This window comes from Marmota monax, unplaced genomic scaffold (genome assembly GCF_021218885.2).
Source record: "Marmota monax isolate L192 unplaced genomic scaffold, Marmota_monax_Labrador192_F-V1.1 WCK01_AAM20220418_F8-fsc00038, whole genome shotgun sequence".
NCBI lineage: Eukaryota > Metazoa > Chordata > Mammalia > Rodentia > Sciuridae > Marmota > Marmota monax.
In genome coordinates this window covers 1,577,164-1,589,575 of record NW_026692498.1, presented here as the reverse complement: position 1 = coordinate 1,589,575, position 12,412 = coordinate 1,577,164, and the positions used below count along the sequence as shown (strand labels likewise).

Below are 12,412 nucleotides of genomic sequence, written 5' to 3'. Positions count from 1 at the left end.
TGGGTTTCCATCCTTTATTGACCACGGGCACGAGGCCAAGGCCAGCTGCCCCCGGGGCTGGGCTGGGCGTCGGGCGCCTCCCCAGCTGGGCACTGGGGTGGTGGTGGGGGGGGGGCGGCAGGTGGCCTAGGATTCCGACTCGAACATCTTCTTCCGGCCCTCCATGCCAGACTTCTCCTCGATGTTCTTCCTCCAGTCACCCACATCGCGCAGGTCCCGCTCCTGGGGGGGACGGAGAGGCCTCAGGCCCCCACCCACCAGCCCCGCGTCGCCCCGCCTCGGTGTCCCCTCCGTCAGGGGCAGGGCCTCCCGGGCTCACCTTCTCCGTGTCCTCCTTCTTGACCTGCTTCAGGTTCGCCCTCAGGTCCATGCACACCTTGTGCTTGGAGCCCAGCAGCGCCTTGAGCATGGCGTCCGCGGACATGCGCACCCTGCGCAGCGGGGGCCTCTTGAACTTGCCCCTCAGGTCGAACAGCTTCTGGTTCATGTCCTCCAGCTGCAGGGAGGGAGGCCGGTGGGTAGGCGCCCCCTGCCCCGCGCCCCGCGCCCCGCAGCCCGCAGGCCCCTCACCTCCTTGCTGCTCTTCTGCACCTTCACCTCCATGTCGTACTTCTCCTCCTCAGCCGCGTCGATCTTGGCGTGCAGCTGCTTGCACAGCTCCTGGGGTGGGGGCGGGCAGCAAGTGGGCGCCCTCCCCACACCTGGGGCCCACGGCCGCCCTCCCCACCCCCGCACGCCCTCTCAGGGAGTGAGAAGCCCAGTACCTGCACTTCGGCCATGGAGCCCGGGATGTGCAGAGGCGGGCAGTGCTCGGAGAGGTAGTTGTGCTTCTCCGTCTCCCGGCGGGCCTTCTCCTTCTCCTGCTCCGTGGCCGCGATCTGGAGCATCACGCTCTGCAGGGTGGGGCGGGGGCAGGCAGTGAGGGGCTGCAGAGACTGCACACCCTGGCGGCCCCCCTGTAGCCAGTACCGACCTTCAGGTGCTGTCTCCGGGCCGTGATGGCCCTGTTGCGCTTCTGCAGAGCGGGTCCAAGCGGGCAGAGTCAGGCCATGGCTGGAGTCCCCCCACCCCAGGAGTGGCCCAGGCAGGGCTCCTGCAGATGGTGCTGAGCCTGGTGCTTCTGAGGGGGTGGCCGTGTCCCCCAGGGCTTGCCCTGCCCCAGGGTCTCTGCCCCAGGGCCCATTCCCTCCCACCTGGGGCCTGCTCCCATAGCCAGGCCCTGTCCCCCCACGCAGCCCAGGGCCTTCCCGAGGACTCTGGGCCTGTGGCTGTAACACTGCTGGGAGGAACGTGCGGCCTGGGGGCGGGGTACAGAAGCGCGGGAGGCTGGGAAGGTGTGTGGGGTGCAGAAATTAGAAAGAAGAAGTGATTCTGGGTGTCCAGGCCCAGCCCACTTCCCCTGCCCCTAGGGCGGCAGGCCGCCACTTCCTCTCTTTCTTCAGTGCCTCCGTGGGCGGGGCCCTTTCCGTGGGGAGGGTCTTCCTTGGGCCTCAGGGCCTTCAGGCTCTACCCTCTGACCATTCTGAGGGGGAGGGTCGTTCCCTCCAGGTTTCAGCCCCCCAGGGGGTACTCACCTCCTCACTGTCCCAGGAGAAAGGAAGGGGGGAGGGGGAGAAAAGAGAGAGGTTAGGGCCCTGCTGGCAGAGTGTGGGCATGAGAGGGGCCAGGGTGGTCAGGGGCTGCTGCTGGGGACATGTGAGGGCCGGGTGGGGGGCAGCAGGGGCCCTGCCCCGGTGCCACTTACTCCCCCATCCTGAGGTCTTGAGCTCGGAGCCTGTGGGGAGAGACAGGGCAGAGGCGTCAGGCCCGTGCCACCCGAGGCTGGCCAGGCAGGTGGTGAGGGCAGCGGCCTCCCGCTCACTGGCCCCTTCTGCCTGCCAGCCCCAATCCGGCCTCCTCAGAGGGCAAGGCCCTGGAGTAGCTCCCCAGGGTGAGAAGCCAGGCAGACAGGGCTCCCAGATGTCCAGGCAGGGCCTGAGGAGAGCTGCAGCTGTCCCGAGGGAGTGGTGGGACGGGCCAGCACAGGTGGCTGCCCACGTGGTGCTGTTATTTTTAACTCTGCTTCCTTTGGCTTTGAACCCAAGTGCATGCAGGAGTCGCCCCAGTGCGGCTGGGGTCTCAGGTCCTGGGCTCTTGACCTGTAAGCTAATGCCAGTGTCCCCAGTTGAGGTCCGGTCATCAGGGGCCTCTCCAAGACCCCTGCCCCATCCTGGCTACCTCCCCAAACGGTTGCTTCTCACTGCCTGCTTCGCGGAACTCCCCAGGGAGGGCTGCTGACAGCTGCCCCCACCACCACCCCAGGCCCAGACCCTGCCCCAGAAGTCCTCCTGCAAACTTGAGTAGCGCCTTGTCCTCTGGCCTCAGTGGGCAAGGCTGGGCCTCACCTAGAGTCGGGGCAGCAGGGCTGGGAGCGAGGTCAGGCCGGCAGTGGAGAGTAGGCTGGTGGGCCCCGGGGGAGGGGTATAAATGGCCTCCCCCAGGCTGGGCCCCTGCTCAGAAAGGGCATGGAGACTTCCTTAGACCAATGGGGGCACAGAGAGCAGAGAGGCCTCCCCACCTGCCCAGGCCGCCTGGCCCGGCCCAGCCCAGGCACTTGCTGCTGGCCTCGTGCTGCCATCCTGTCCAAGAAGTCTTGGGGAGGGTGCGGTTGGGCTGCTCTATTTAGGGCTCGGTGACGAGTTCGAGATACCTCCCTTGTTCTTACAAGGAGCAAGGAGCCTGAGGACAGCGTGGGTGTCTGTGAGTGTGGCTCTTGGAGAAGCCCGCAGCTCCCCCATCAGGGGAGCCTCCTCTACAGCGAGCTTGGCCCACAGCACCCGTCTGCCTGGGTCCACATCGGACCCCCTCCTGGACTCCCCAAGCTCTGCTTCCACAGGACTGCCTCGCTGCCTGCTGAGTGGCCCCCCACTCGGATCCTACCGCCAGCTGACTGTTCCCCACTTCAGCCCAGGGCCGGCTCTTCAGGCAGACCTGGCCACGTGCCTCCCTTCTGGGGGAGACCGGGCCCCCAACCTCAGCCCCTGGGCCCTGAACAGGGACCAGGGCTGGGGTGCTACTCTTCCCTCGGCCTGAACCTTCCTCCTGCATGGTTGCTGGAGAAGGGTGGGGCCGGGCTGAGCCGCTGAGCCGCCCGGCCTGCCACCGCGCCCTGCCTGCCTGCTGGCGCCTCTGAGAGACAACTCAGAACACGTCCTCCACCCAGGACAGCACAGCGACGCCCTGGGAACCTTTCTCTGACCTGTGGGGGCTCGGGGCCCCTCAGCCGCCTGGGCAGGCCCGCATTGCCCTTCTCACCCGGCCAGGCCTCTCCCCACCCGCCCCTGGGGCCCAACCCTGCAAAGGCCCCTCTCTGAGTGGTGGGGCGCTTGGCCCAGCCCCGAAGGCTCCCCAGCCCACGGGGATCAGAGAGACATGAGATGCAGGAGGCTTGGAGCGCTGAAGCCCTCCAGATGTGCGGGGATTAGGAGGTGCATCCTGGGCCAGGGCTGCTCCCCCAAGGCCCCCGAGCAGCTTCCAAAGGTGTCTACTGCCCCCTGCTGCCCGCACAGGGGAGGCCGTAACTGCTTGTCCCTGAAGGTGCCCCATCCCCTCACTCCACTGTCCCCGTCAACACTGTCCCCAGTTTCTACACCGAGTCCCCGCAGGACAGCTCCAGCCCCCACCAGCTATTGCCAGCCCTCCAGATGTGAGGTCCCCACCGCATCCTGCTTGGACCCGAGCCTCTCGCAGGACCCTTCCCCTGCCCAGGGATCAGGGCCTCGGGAATCCGGAAAGGAGAGCCTGCTCCACCCTCGGGAGGGTCCACGGCTGAGGACAGAGTCCCCCGCTGCATCCCTGTCCCCCCAGGGCCCCCGAGAACACATGTGGTGGAAAGAAGGTGTTTATTACAGGGGGTTCCTGGGAGTGGGCTGGAGACTGAAGCTCAGGGTGCTGTCAGGAGCCGGAGAGTGGTAGGTGCAGTCGGGGCCGCAGGGCCAGGATGCTGTCCACCTCCCTGGCAGGCCTCAAACGGTGCCACTGAGCAATGGGCCGCCGGGCATGGGCCAGCATATCTGCCCAGTGCTGCAGAGGCTGGCCGGAGGCCCGGGAGCCGAGCAGCACCTTGCCCACAGGCTCAGCTCGGAAACGCAGACCGTGAGCCCAGACAGCCAGCACCAGGTCCACGCTCTGCTCAGACGGGCAGCACGGGGAGAGGAAGGCCTGGTCAGTCAGCCCTGCGCGAGGCCTTCCCACCCTGCCTCGGCCTCCCCACAGCCCACCTGGATCTGGCTGAAGGGCACCAGGAAGGTGAAGGCCTCGTTGAAGTAGGGGCTGGCCGCGCCCCTCCTGGCAGAGGTCTTTCTCCTCTTCCACTTCCTCTGGTTCACCATGAGCTGGACCTTCACGTAGGGCTCTGGGAAGACGAGAAGGGGCCCAGGACTGGGTCGAGCACAAGGCCCCTAGTCCTCTCCCGAGTGGGCAAGTATGGCCCTCACCTGCCAGTCCTGGACTCAGGCCTCGGGCCTCCAGCACAACCACTGTCAGGCGGCCTGAGCCGGGGACGTACCGCAGCGAGAAGCACAGCTCCCCGTTCTGCTCGGGCTGTGGGCACCAAGAAGGCTTCCGCTGGGGGATCGGCCTGGCCTGGGGGAGTCTGCCTGCACTGCTGCCACCCTCGGCCTCACCTCCTGGGGACCCGGCGGGCCCAGCTGGTACCAGCGTTCCAGCACATGCTGCGGGTCCACAGCTCCCAGTGGCAAGTGGAGCTCCCCCAGGGGCCGGTGCTCCGAGAAGGGCTGGAAGTCCAGCAGCCACACGTGCAGGGTGGTCCGAGGCAGCTCTGCCTGCGGGACCTGCAGAGGGCTGTGAGTCAAGCCTGCCACCCCGGCCCAGGCCCACCGCCTGCCGCCCAGACTCACGTGGAAGCAGCAGGTTTCCTCAAACACGGGGCAGAGCGTACCGCGGTGCACCTTCGTCTCGTGCCCGTGCCTGGGCTGAGTGGAGACGCTGACGCGGGCATAGGGGTCTGCTGTGCCCCCCGCCCTCAGGTCGGCTGCCTGCTTCAGGCCCACCTTCACCTGGGAGGCAGCAGTGTGGGCTCAGCCGAGGCTCTCCCCAGCACCCCACTGCTCCCGTCACAGCCTCCTGAACCACAGGGCCTCGGGGCCTGCCCAGGGCCTCACCTCCTCACTCCCCAGGTCATACTCCAGGGAGAGCTGCAGGCGACCCCACTGTCGAGGGTCCTCCGGGTTGCCTTGCAGTCTGTCCACATCTGGCTGCACCTGGGTGGGTAGGGACAAGGGACCCTGGTGTGATGGGGATCATGCCCCCATCAGAGAACTGCACTCCCAAAATGTGGCTCCTCCCTGATGTGGGTCAAGCCTCCCACCTCCAGACCAGGCTGCCAGATGGGCTCACCTCCCGAGCTCAGCTCCGCCCCCACAAGGTTCCTGGAGAACCTGCTGTGGTCCCCTGTGGCCCCTGGGCCAGCCTCTGCCCCTGCTTTGCAACGCCCCCCTCACCTTTTTCACCCACTTGCCTTGCCGGGAAGGCCCTCTCTGCCCTGCTTCTGCGTGGGTCAGACTGTCCCTGGGGGCTTACCCCTAACTCCCTGTGCTTCCCTGAGCTCCCAGGAATTTGGCATGGCCCTCTCTGGGCTGAGCCAGCATGGAGGTGGGCACCAGGAGGCACAGGTGCCTGCTCCTACCAGGTGGGTGGTGGTGCTGCTGCGGGCACTGCCCAGGCCCACGGCCTCCTTGTCTCGGGGCTGTTTCTTGTGGCGGCGACGGCAGCAACAGAAGGCACACAGCAGACAGGACACAGTGAGGGCACTGGCAGCCAGGGCCACAAGGATGAGTGCCCAGCGGGGCCCTAGGGGCAGGGACTGAGATGCCTCTGTGGACAACCTTGGACCAGCACAGCCAGGCCATCCCCTGCCCTGCCCGGGGTTTCACCACTCACAGGGGATCCCAGCGATGAGGTCCGGAATGAGCCCTGGCGTAGCTGTGGTGCCAGCTGGGGCCAGGGGGCTGGAGGGACCAGGTGGGTGCCCCATCCTCCTGCCCTGCGAGATGGTCACGGCGGCCAGGTCACCTGGGAGAAGTGGCCACTCGGCTCCGGCCTGTCTCCCCATTTGCCAGGCAGTAGCAGAACAGGGGCTGCCTGGTCAAGGAGGAGGCTGGGGTGGCCAGGGGCAGGATTCTGGGTGCAGCAAGCCAAAGGGAGAGGAGCGCTGGGCCTTGGCCAAAGCCTGAGCAGGCCGCCTCAGGCCTGGCCTCACGGCCCCCTCCCCAGCCCCAGCCAACAGGCCCGGCCCCGGGCAGCCCCTGCCCTGCCCATGCTGGCCTTGGCCCACGAGATGCCTCTCCCCCATTGCAGGAAGTCCCCCCTTCCAAGAAGCCCCCTCCCTGCCCCTTTCCGGGTTCTGAGCTCTTCCTGGGGTCTCATTTCATGGGGTGGGAGTTTCACCCCCCTCCTCAGCTGGGGTCCACTAGGGTCTGCTTGTTCACGGGTGGACCTGATCACTATGGCCCCAGGACCAGGGGCAGCTCGGGACCGTGGACCTAGAGCTCTGTGGGGGTCATGGGAGTGAGCTGGGGGTCCGGGGAGCAGGGCTGCACTGGCAGGGGCTCGTTGGAGAAGGCCTGGGCTTAAGGTGCATTTGTTAGACGGGCGCCAGGCCAGCAGTGCCTGGGGATGAGGGGAGGTGGGGGCAGGCAGGGGCAGGGTGTAGCTGGGAGCGCCAGAACATTCCTCCACTCTGACGCAGCCCTGCCCAGACTCGCCTACCTGCCTGCCCCCACCCCTGGCATGCGGGTGGGATGGAGGGTGGGGCACTGCCGTCCTGGGACTGCACCCCACCTGCCTGGGGCTGGGGAGGAAGCGCACCTGGCCAGGGTGGTCCCGCCCCCACGAATGGAGGACAGGGTCCCCAGCTGGGAGCTGGGGTTCCTCTCTGACCCTGGGGAGAGTCCTCTCTAGCTCAGCTCTCCCCCATCCCAGGGGCAGCAGCCAGCCAGAGTCTGGATTCCAGCCCTTGAAGCCTAATTCCAACCCGCGCACAGGAGCCCACAGACTTCAGGGGCCAGCCCAGGCCAGCCCCCCCCAGAACTAACCAGTTGTTGGACCCTTTCACCTCTGAACCTGTCCCTACACACCATGATCCCAGGGGTGACCCCCCCCCCCCCCCCGTAGCATCAGTGTCTCACGGCCAATGGGCTGAGGAGCTCTGGTCCCAGAACACCCCTCCTCAGTGACCAGAGGCTGCACACAGGTTGACCCTGAAAAGTTTTCAGGAGAGTGGACCCAGGCTGGAGCCCACACTGCCTCAGAGCAGGGCCTGGGGCCTGGGGGGAACTGAAGGTGGGGCAGGCTTCCAGGGCTACAACCTGCAGCCCAGACCCCCCCCCCCCTCCATGCTGGGTTAACTGCCTGTCTGTCCTTGCTCCTGAAATTCCTGATTTTTTGAATAAGAGGTTGCACATTTTCATTCCATGTTGGGCCCTGTAAATTCTATATCTGGCCATAATTTGGTTATGGACCCCAGTCCCTAATTTGGTTGGGGCCCCTCCGCCCAGACAGTCTGCCCTGAGACTCCAGGCACTGCTCTCCCTCTTGCCCTGGGAACTCCACAGCCCACATGTGGCTGGCAGAGCACCCCTAGTGGCTGTGGATGGAATGAGGTGGCAGGAGCCTCAGGGGGTCCCACCAGGTCACATGGGGTTCCTGAAGTAGGAGGCAAGGCCAGGTTCAAACAGCCTCCTGCTCCCTGCGTGGAACGCAAAGCCACTTTTCCCTTTGAGAAGCCAGAGAACACATGCTTTCTGTGACTGGAGCCGACTCCTGTGGCCTCCTCTAGCCCCGCTTGGCTGGGGGTCCTACCGCCCTGAATCTAAGCAGGGCTGGGGGCAAAGGGCGGGGATGGGGCCTGAGCTGTGAATTGGTGTTGCCGGTCTGGCAGGATTCCTGGGCCGGCCTTGCAAAGCCAGTCCACAGGGGACCACAGGGGTTGCCTGGAGGCTGAACATGGAGGGTCTTGGGACCCTGGGGACACCAGTTGCTGGGCTGGGAGAATCGCAAACCCTGCAGGGTCCCACAGGACCTCTGGGTCCCCATGGTGGTACAGGTTCCGGCGGGCACACAGCCACCAGGTGGCGCCGTCCACCCCACTGGTCCCCATCACTGGGCAGCCTCCAGCCTCCAGACTGGGCATCCAGGGGAAAGCACCCAGCGCAGGCCAGACAGGCCAGAGAGGCCCACAGCCTGAGAGCCCCACCCGAGCCCGGGACTGAGCCATTCTTGCTGGGACAGCCTGGGACAGCGTCCCCCCGGGAAGGGAAGGCAGGCCTCTCGTCCTGCTGCCTAAAATTAGTGGTCTGTCTTCTGTGGCCCTAAGAGGAAAAGCCTCTTTAGGGGTCAGGGCAGTTTTACCAGGAAAGGGAAACAGGTGTCCTTCCCCAATTGAGGTCCCCACCCCCGGCCCCCTCCCTGTCACCATGTGCACCCAGCTCTGGCTGCCCATCTGGGAGGGCTCCAGCTCATTCCCGAGGCTGCGAGACCAGCCCCACAGTCTCCGCCCCATCCCACCCGTGAGCCCTTCAAGGACTGCATGAGCCCCACCTCCTCCAAGGAGCCCTCCAGGCTGCCGGCTTTGGCTGGATCCCTCACTGGGATCAGTGCAGTGGCTGGGTGCCTCCTGCCCACTCTGCCAGCCCAGGCCCGGCACTTACTGCTGACCACTGTCCTCCACCACCAGTCAACTGAGACGTTGGACGCCCTCTGTGTGCAAGATCTCCCCACGGTCTGCTGGCGGACCCCAAGTGTGCGGCCTCTCACCTGATGCCCAACACTTCCTTGGCTAGCCGGCCTCAGGCCTTCCTCTCAGACCCTGGACACCAAGAGGCCAGGCCCACTTGCAGCCTGTGGCCGGAGCCCAGTGCTCCCTCTGCCTCTAGTGATCAGGAAAGCTCAGTGGGGAGGAAAGGGTGTGGGAGGCAGGGCTTCGGGGAGCCCCACCTCGTGGCCGGAACTGCTGGCCCTCAGGAGCCAGAAAACTATCCGGGGAGGAAGGCTCCCCCAAAGCCTGGGCTGGGTGTCTGGGCCCCAGCCTATTTCCAGGGGACCCTCAGGGCTGGAGGTGTCCTGAGCCCCACAGGCTTTTCGAGCGGAGTGATGGGCCCAGCCGGCTGACCTGGGGGGGGGGGCAGACTTGTGCAGGCTTGGCCCTCCGAGGGGCTGCTGAGTCATGGGGCAGCCTTCCGGCACTGCTGGCTGCACCCCACCAAGCGTGAGGAGGGTGGGAGCGGGGCAGGGGTCTGCAGGCCCTCGGGCTGGGGCCGCCCTGAGCCATGCTGGGTGGAGCTCTCCCAGGGGTCCGTGTGCCTGCTTGGTCCTGCTGCCACCCAGCTTCCGGGACCAGGGAGCTTTGTGGAGGCCATCCTGTCTGTGCTTTGCCCCGGTCCCTTGAGCTCTTGGTTTCCCAACGAGCAGCCCTCATCTGGATGGCCGGGGGGAGCCAGTGGACCGCAGCCCTCCCTGCAGTCTGTCCTCGATGGTGCCGCTTCAGTGGGGCCTGCACATCCGAGCTCCCCCACTGTGCTCTGGCCAGCTAATCTGGTCCAGTCCCTCCAGGTCCCAGGCCAGGGTGATTCACCAGCCCCTTATCTGCTGCTGGCAGTGAGCCGTGGGCTGGTTAATGCTTAACACAGAACCTGCTGCACCGGCAGGGCCCGGGACCAGGGCGTTTGGGCTGCGGGGGCCGGGAGTTGTGCCTGTGTGGCTGTGACACTGGGTCCTGCCACGTGGGCGTCCCCATCCTCCACGCTGACCTAGCTGGGGTGAGGGGGTGAGGGGGGCTTGGAAGCAGCTAACCCAGGAGGCGCCCATCTCAGGGCAGGCCACAGGGCACCTCAGCAAGCAGGCGCCTGTGCTTTAGGGGACACGAGGGGCCCAGAGCACAGCAGACTAGAGCCCCCTGAGCCGCTCCCCAGGCTGGCTGTGTAGGGCTTTGTGCCTCCCCAGGATGAGGGCGCCTCCGTGGCGAGACGGCGTCTGAGGTTCCTGGGCAGGAAGGAGAAAACCAAACAGAGCTGGCAGCCTGCGACCACCCCGCGGCCAGCCCCTCGGCCCCCGAGACGGCGGCTTGGCAGCCAGCAGCCCCGTGGAGACCCTGGCGGGGCTCCTGGACGGGGGCTCTTCCTTTGAGGGCGCCTGGGGAATGTTTGAGGTTGGAACACAAGGCAGACACTGGCCGGGGAGCCGGGAGCTGCTGGCACAGATGTGTGGGACGTGCTAGCTCAGCACGCGTGCTCTCCGCCTGTGCTGACCTGCTGTGCACCCCGACTGCCCGGGTGCCCCTTCTCCTGGAGCCCAGGATGGCCTGGGCGTGCTCAGCGGGCCCTGTCCTCTGCACCCTGAGACCACTGTGGGTGCCCCAGTCACCTCTGACTCAGATTGTCCCTGCTCTGCTCACCTGGGAGGCTGTACCCCAACATTCCAACATCCCAGGTAAACTGAACCCCATCTTCCAGGCACCAGGGAAGAATTTGCCCATCACCCGAGCACCCAGGGAGGTTACCCTATTATCCGACCACATAGGAACTGTACCCCATCTTTGGGAGAGGCTGCACCCCATGGTCGGAGCATCGGTACCTGCTCCCCACTCTGACTGTGACACTGTGTTCTGGTCCTTTGGGCGTGGTGCCCGTGTTCTGAGAACCTGGGCTCTTAGGACGTGCATACCACTCCTTGGGGTGTCCAGGTGAACCCCATTTCCCTGAAGGTCTGGTGGCACCTACCCATCATCTGCTGGCTGGAACCCACTCACCAGCTGGATGGGGGTCTCTACCTCCCTTACTTGCTCCACCTCCTGGGGGTCTGGGGGCGCTGAGGTCCCAGAGCCCCCTTCTGGAGATTTGTGTGAGCCCCCCCACTTTGTCCCAGGCTCCCTGTTCACCCGGGGACCCCGAGAGTCCATGTCTCTGACCCCACTTGTGAATACCTGGGGCACGTGTCCTGGTCACCTGAGTGCCCTCACAGCCTGGGTGAGCTGGCCCCGTCAGCTGGGGAACAGGACTCTATTCTATGGTCGCCAGGGCCCTGGACAGCCTGTACCGGCTTGTTGAGCCCACTGAATCCCCCATTGACACAGCTCGCGGGCCCAGGGCCCAGGGGCCGGTGCCCTCTTCCTGTGGTTTTGGACGCCTTGTGCCCGTCCCTCGCACGGCTGTATGTGTCCCATTCACCCTTGTCTCTGCTCTCTGTGCACCATTCATTAGAGTGCTGGGCCGCCTGCCCACCCCGAGCCGCCCAGGGGTCTGGACTGTGTACCTGAGCCCACAGGAGCCGAGCACGACCCAGGCTGGTTTCCTGCTCCAGAGAGGCCCAGCGTCTGGTCCCTGCACCCCACTGGCCTCAGTCTCGTCCCCATGCCCCATACCCCGATTATTCTGAGTCCAGTCTCTGTACCCCATTAGCCCAAGTGAGTCTAGTCTCTGTACCCCATTAGCCCGAGTGAGTCTAGTCTCTGTACCCCATTAGCCAGAGTGAGTCTAGTCTCTGCACCCCATTAGCTTGAGTGAGTCTAGTCTCTGCACCCCATTACCCTGAGTGAGTCTCTGTACCCAGTCTGGGCACCTGGGTCCCTGCACCCCGTGAGTCTGAGCGCTGGCTCGTCTTCTGAGCAGGTCTGGGTCGTCCCTGTGCCCTGAGGACCTGCGGACGCTCTTGGGGCGGAGTGGCTTCTACCCGTTCCCTGGGGACGCGCTCCTGCTGCCTCACGCTCCTTGGCAATTCTGCACCTGAACGCTGCTCACCTGGACACCAGACACCTGCACTCATTGTCTGAACACCCGGGGGCCCTGTACCCCAGCATCAGAACGTCTGAGTCCCAGGAGCCCACCCTCGGATATTAGACTGTCCTAGGTGGTCCTTACAGCTGACTGCCTAACCTCCAGTCCCCTCAGCCACCAGGTTTCCTTGTGACCAAGTCCCAAACTCTCAGAGGTCCTGAGTAACCGCATAGACCCACACAGGTGCCCCTGGCCACCGAGGCTACACTAGTCCCACCCTCCCCTGCATAGCTGTCCCCAAGCCTCTGACACTGTGGCCCCTCAGAATGAGTGGATACTTGGCCTCTTGGCCACCTGCAGCCTGGCCCCTCTTCCTGTAGCCCCTGCCCAGGCTCCAGACTCTATCCCTGGCCTCTGTCTGGTAGCCTGTTCCCCACTCCTCCACACACCCAGGTAACAGGGACCTCAAATGTCACGCACAGTCCTTGAAGCCCAGTTTCCACTAAGCCTTAGTGAGCTGGGCGCCATGCTGCCATCCTCATGTCCCCCTCTTCCCTCATTACCCAAGGGTCTGGACAGCGTGCCCCCCCTCATCAGGGGCTCTGGCAGCCCAGCACCCCCCGGCTGTCTCTCAATGTCTTTCA

At 65.4% G+C, this 12,412-nt stretch overlaps 2 protein-coding genes across 12 annotated transcripts; both read right to left on the bottom strand.

Annotated features, from left to right (window-relative positions):
• On the bottom strand, nt 1-1,183 carry Tnni2 (troponin I2, fast skeletal type). Its single transcript, XM_058579630.1, has 6 exons — nt 1,112-1,183; nt 974-1,015; nt 765-893; nt 571-660; nt 320-496; nt 1-222 (listed from the first exon to the last, which is right to left on the bottom strand). Exons 1-6 carry the CDS (start codon nt 1,181-1,183, stop codon nt 127-129), a joined length of 606 nt encoding a protein of 201 aa, XP_058435613.1. The 3' UTR covers nt 1-126.
• Nucleotides 975-12,023, bottom strand: Syt8 (synaptotagmin 8). 11 transcript variants are annotated; one of them, XR_009226830.1, is made up of 10 exons: nt 5,941-6,346; nt 5,687-5,850; nt 5,163-5,261; nt 4,899-5,057; nt 4,665-4,832; nt 4,476-4,581; nt 4,260-4,393; nt 3,889-4,167; nt 1,745-1,774; nt 975-1,581 (listed from the first exon to the last, which is right to left on the bottom strand). XR_009226830.1 is itself a non-coding variant. In XM_058579365.1 (9 exons), exons 1-9 carry the CDS (start codon nt 6,110-6,112, stop codon nt 1,579-1,581), a joined length of 1,035 nt encoding a protein of 344 aa, XP_058435348.1. In that variant the 5' UTR covers nt 6,113-6,346; the 3' UTR covers nt 975-1,578. The 11 variants fall into 11 exon arrangements, 10 of the variants coding, with proteins under 10 accessions (XP_058435348.1, XP_058435347.1, XP_046300770.2 ...); XM_058579365.1 differs by lacking the exon at nt 3,889-4,167; XM_046444814.2 differs by lacking the exon at nt 975-1,581 and having other exon boundaries at nt 1,663-1,774.
• Nucleotides 12,024-12,412: the final 389 nt, after the last annotated feature.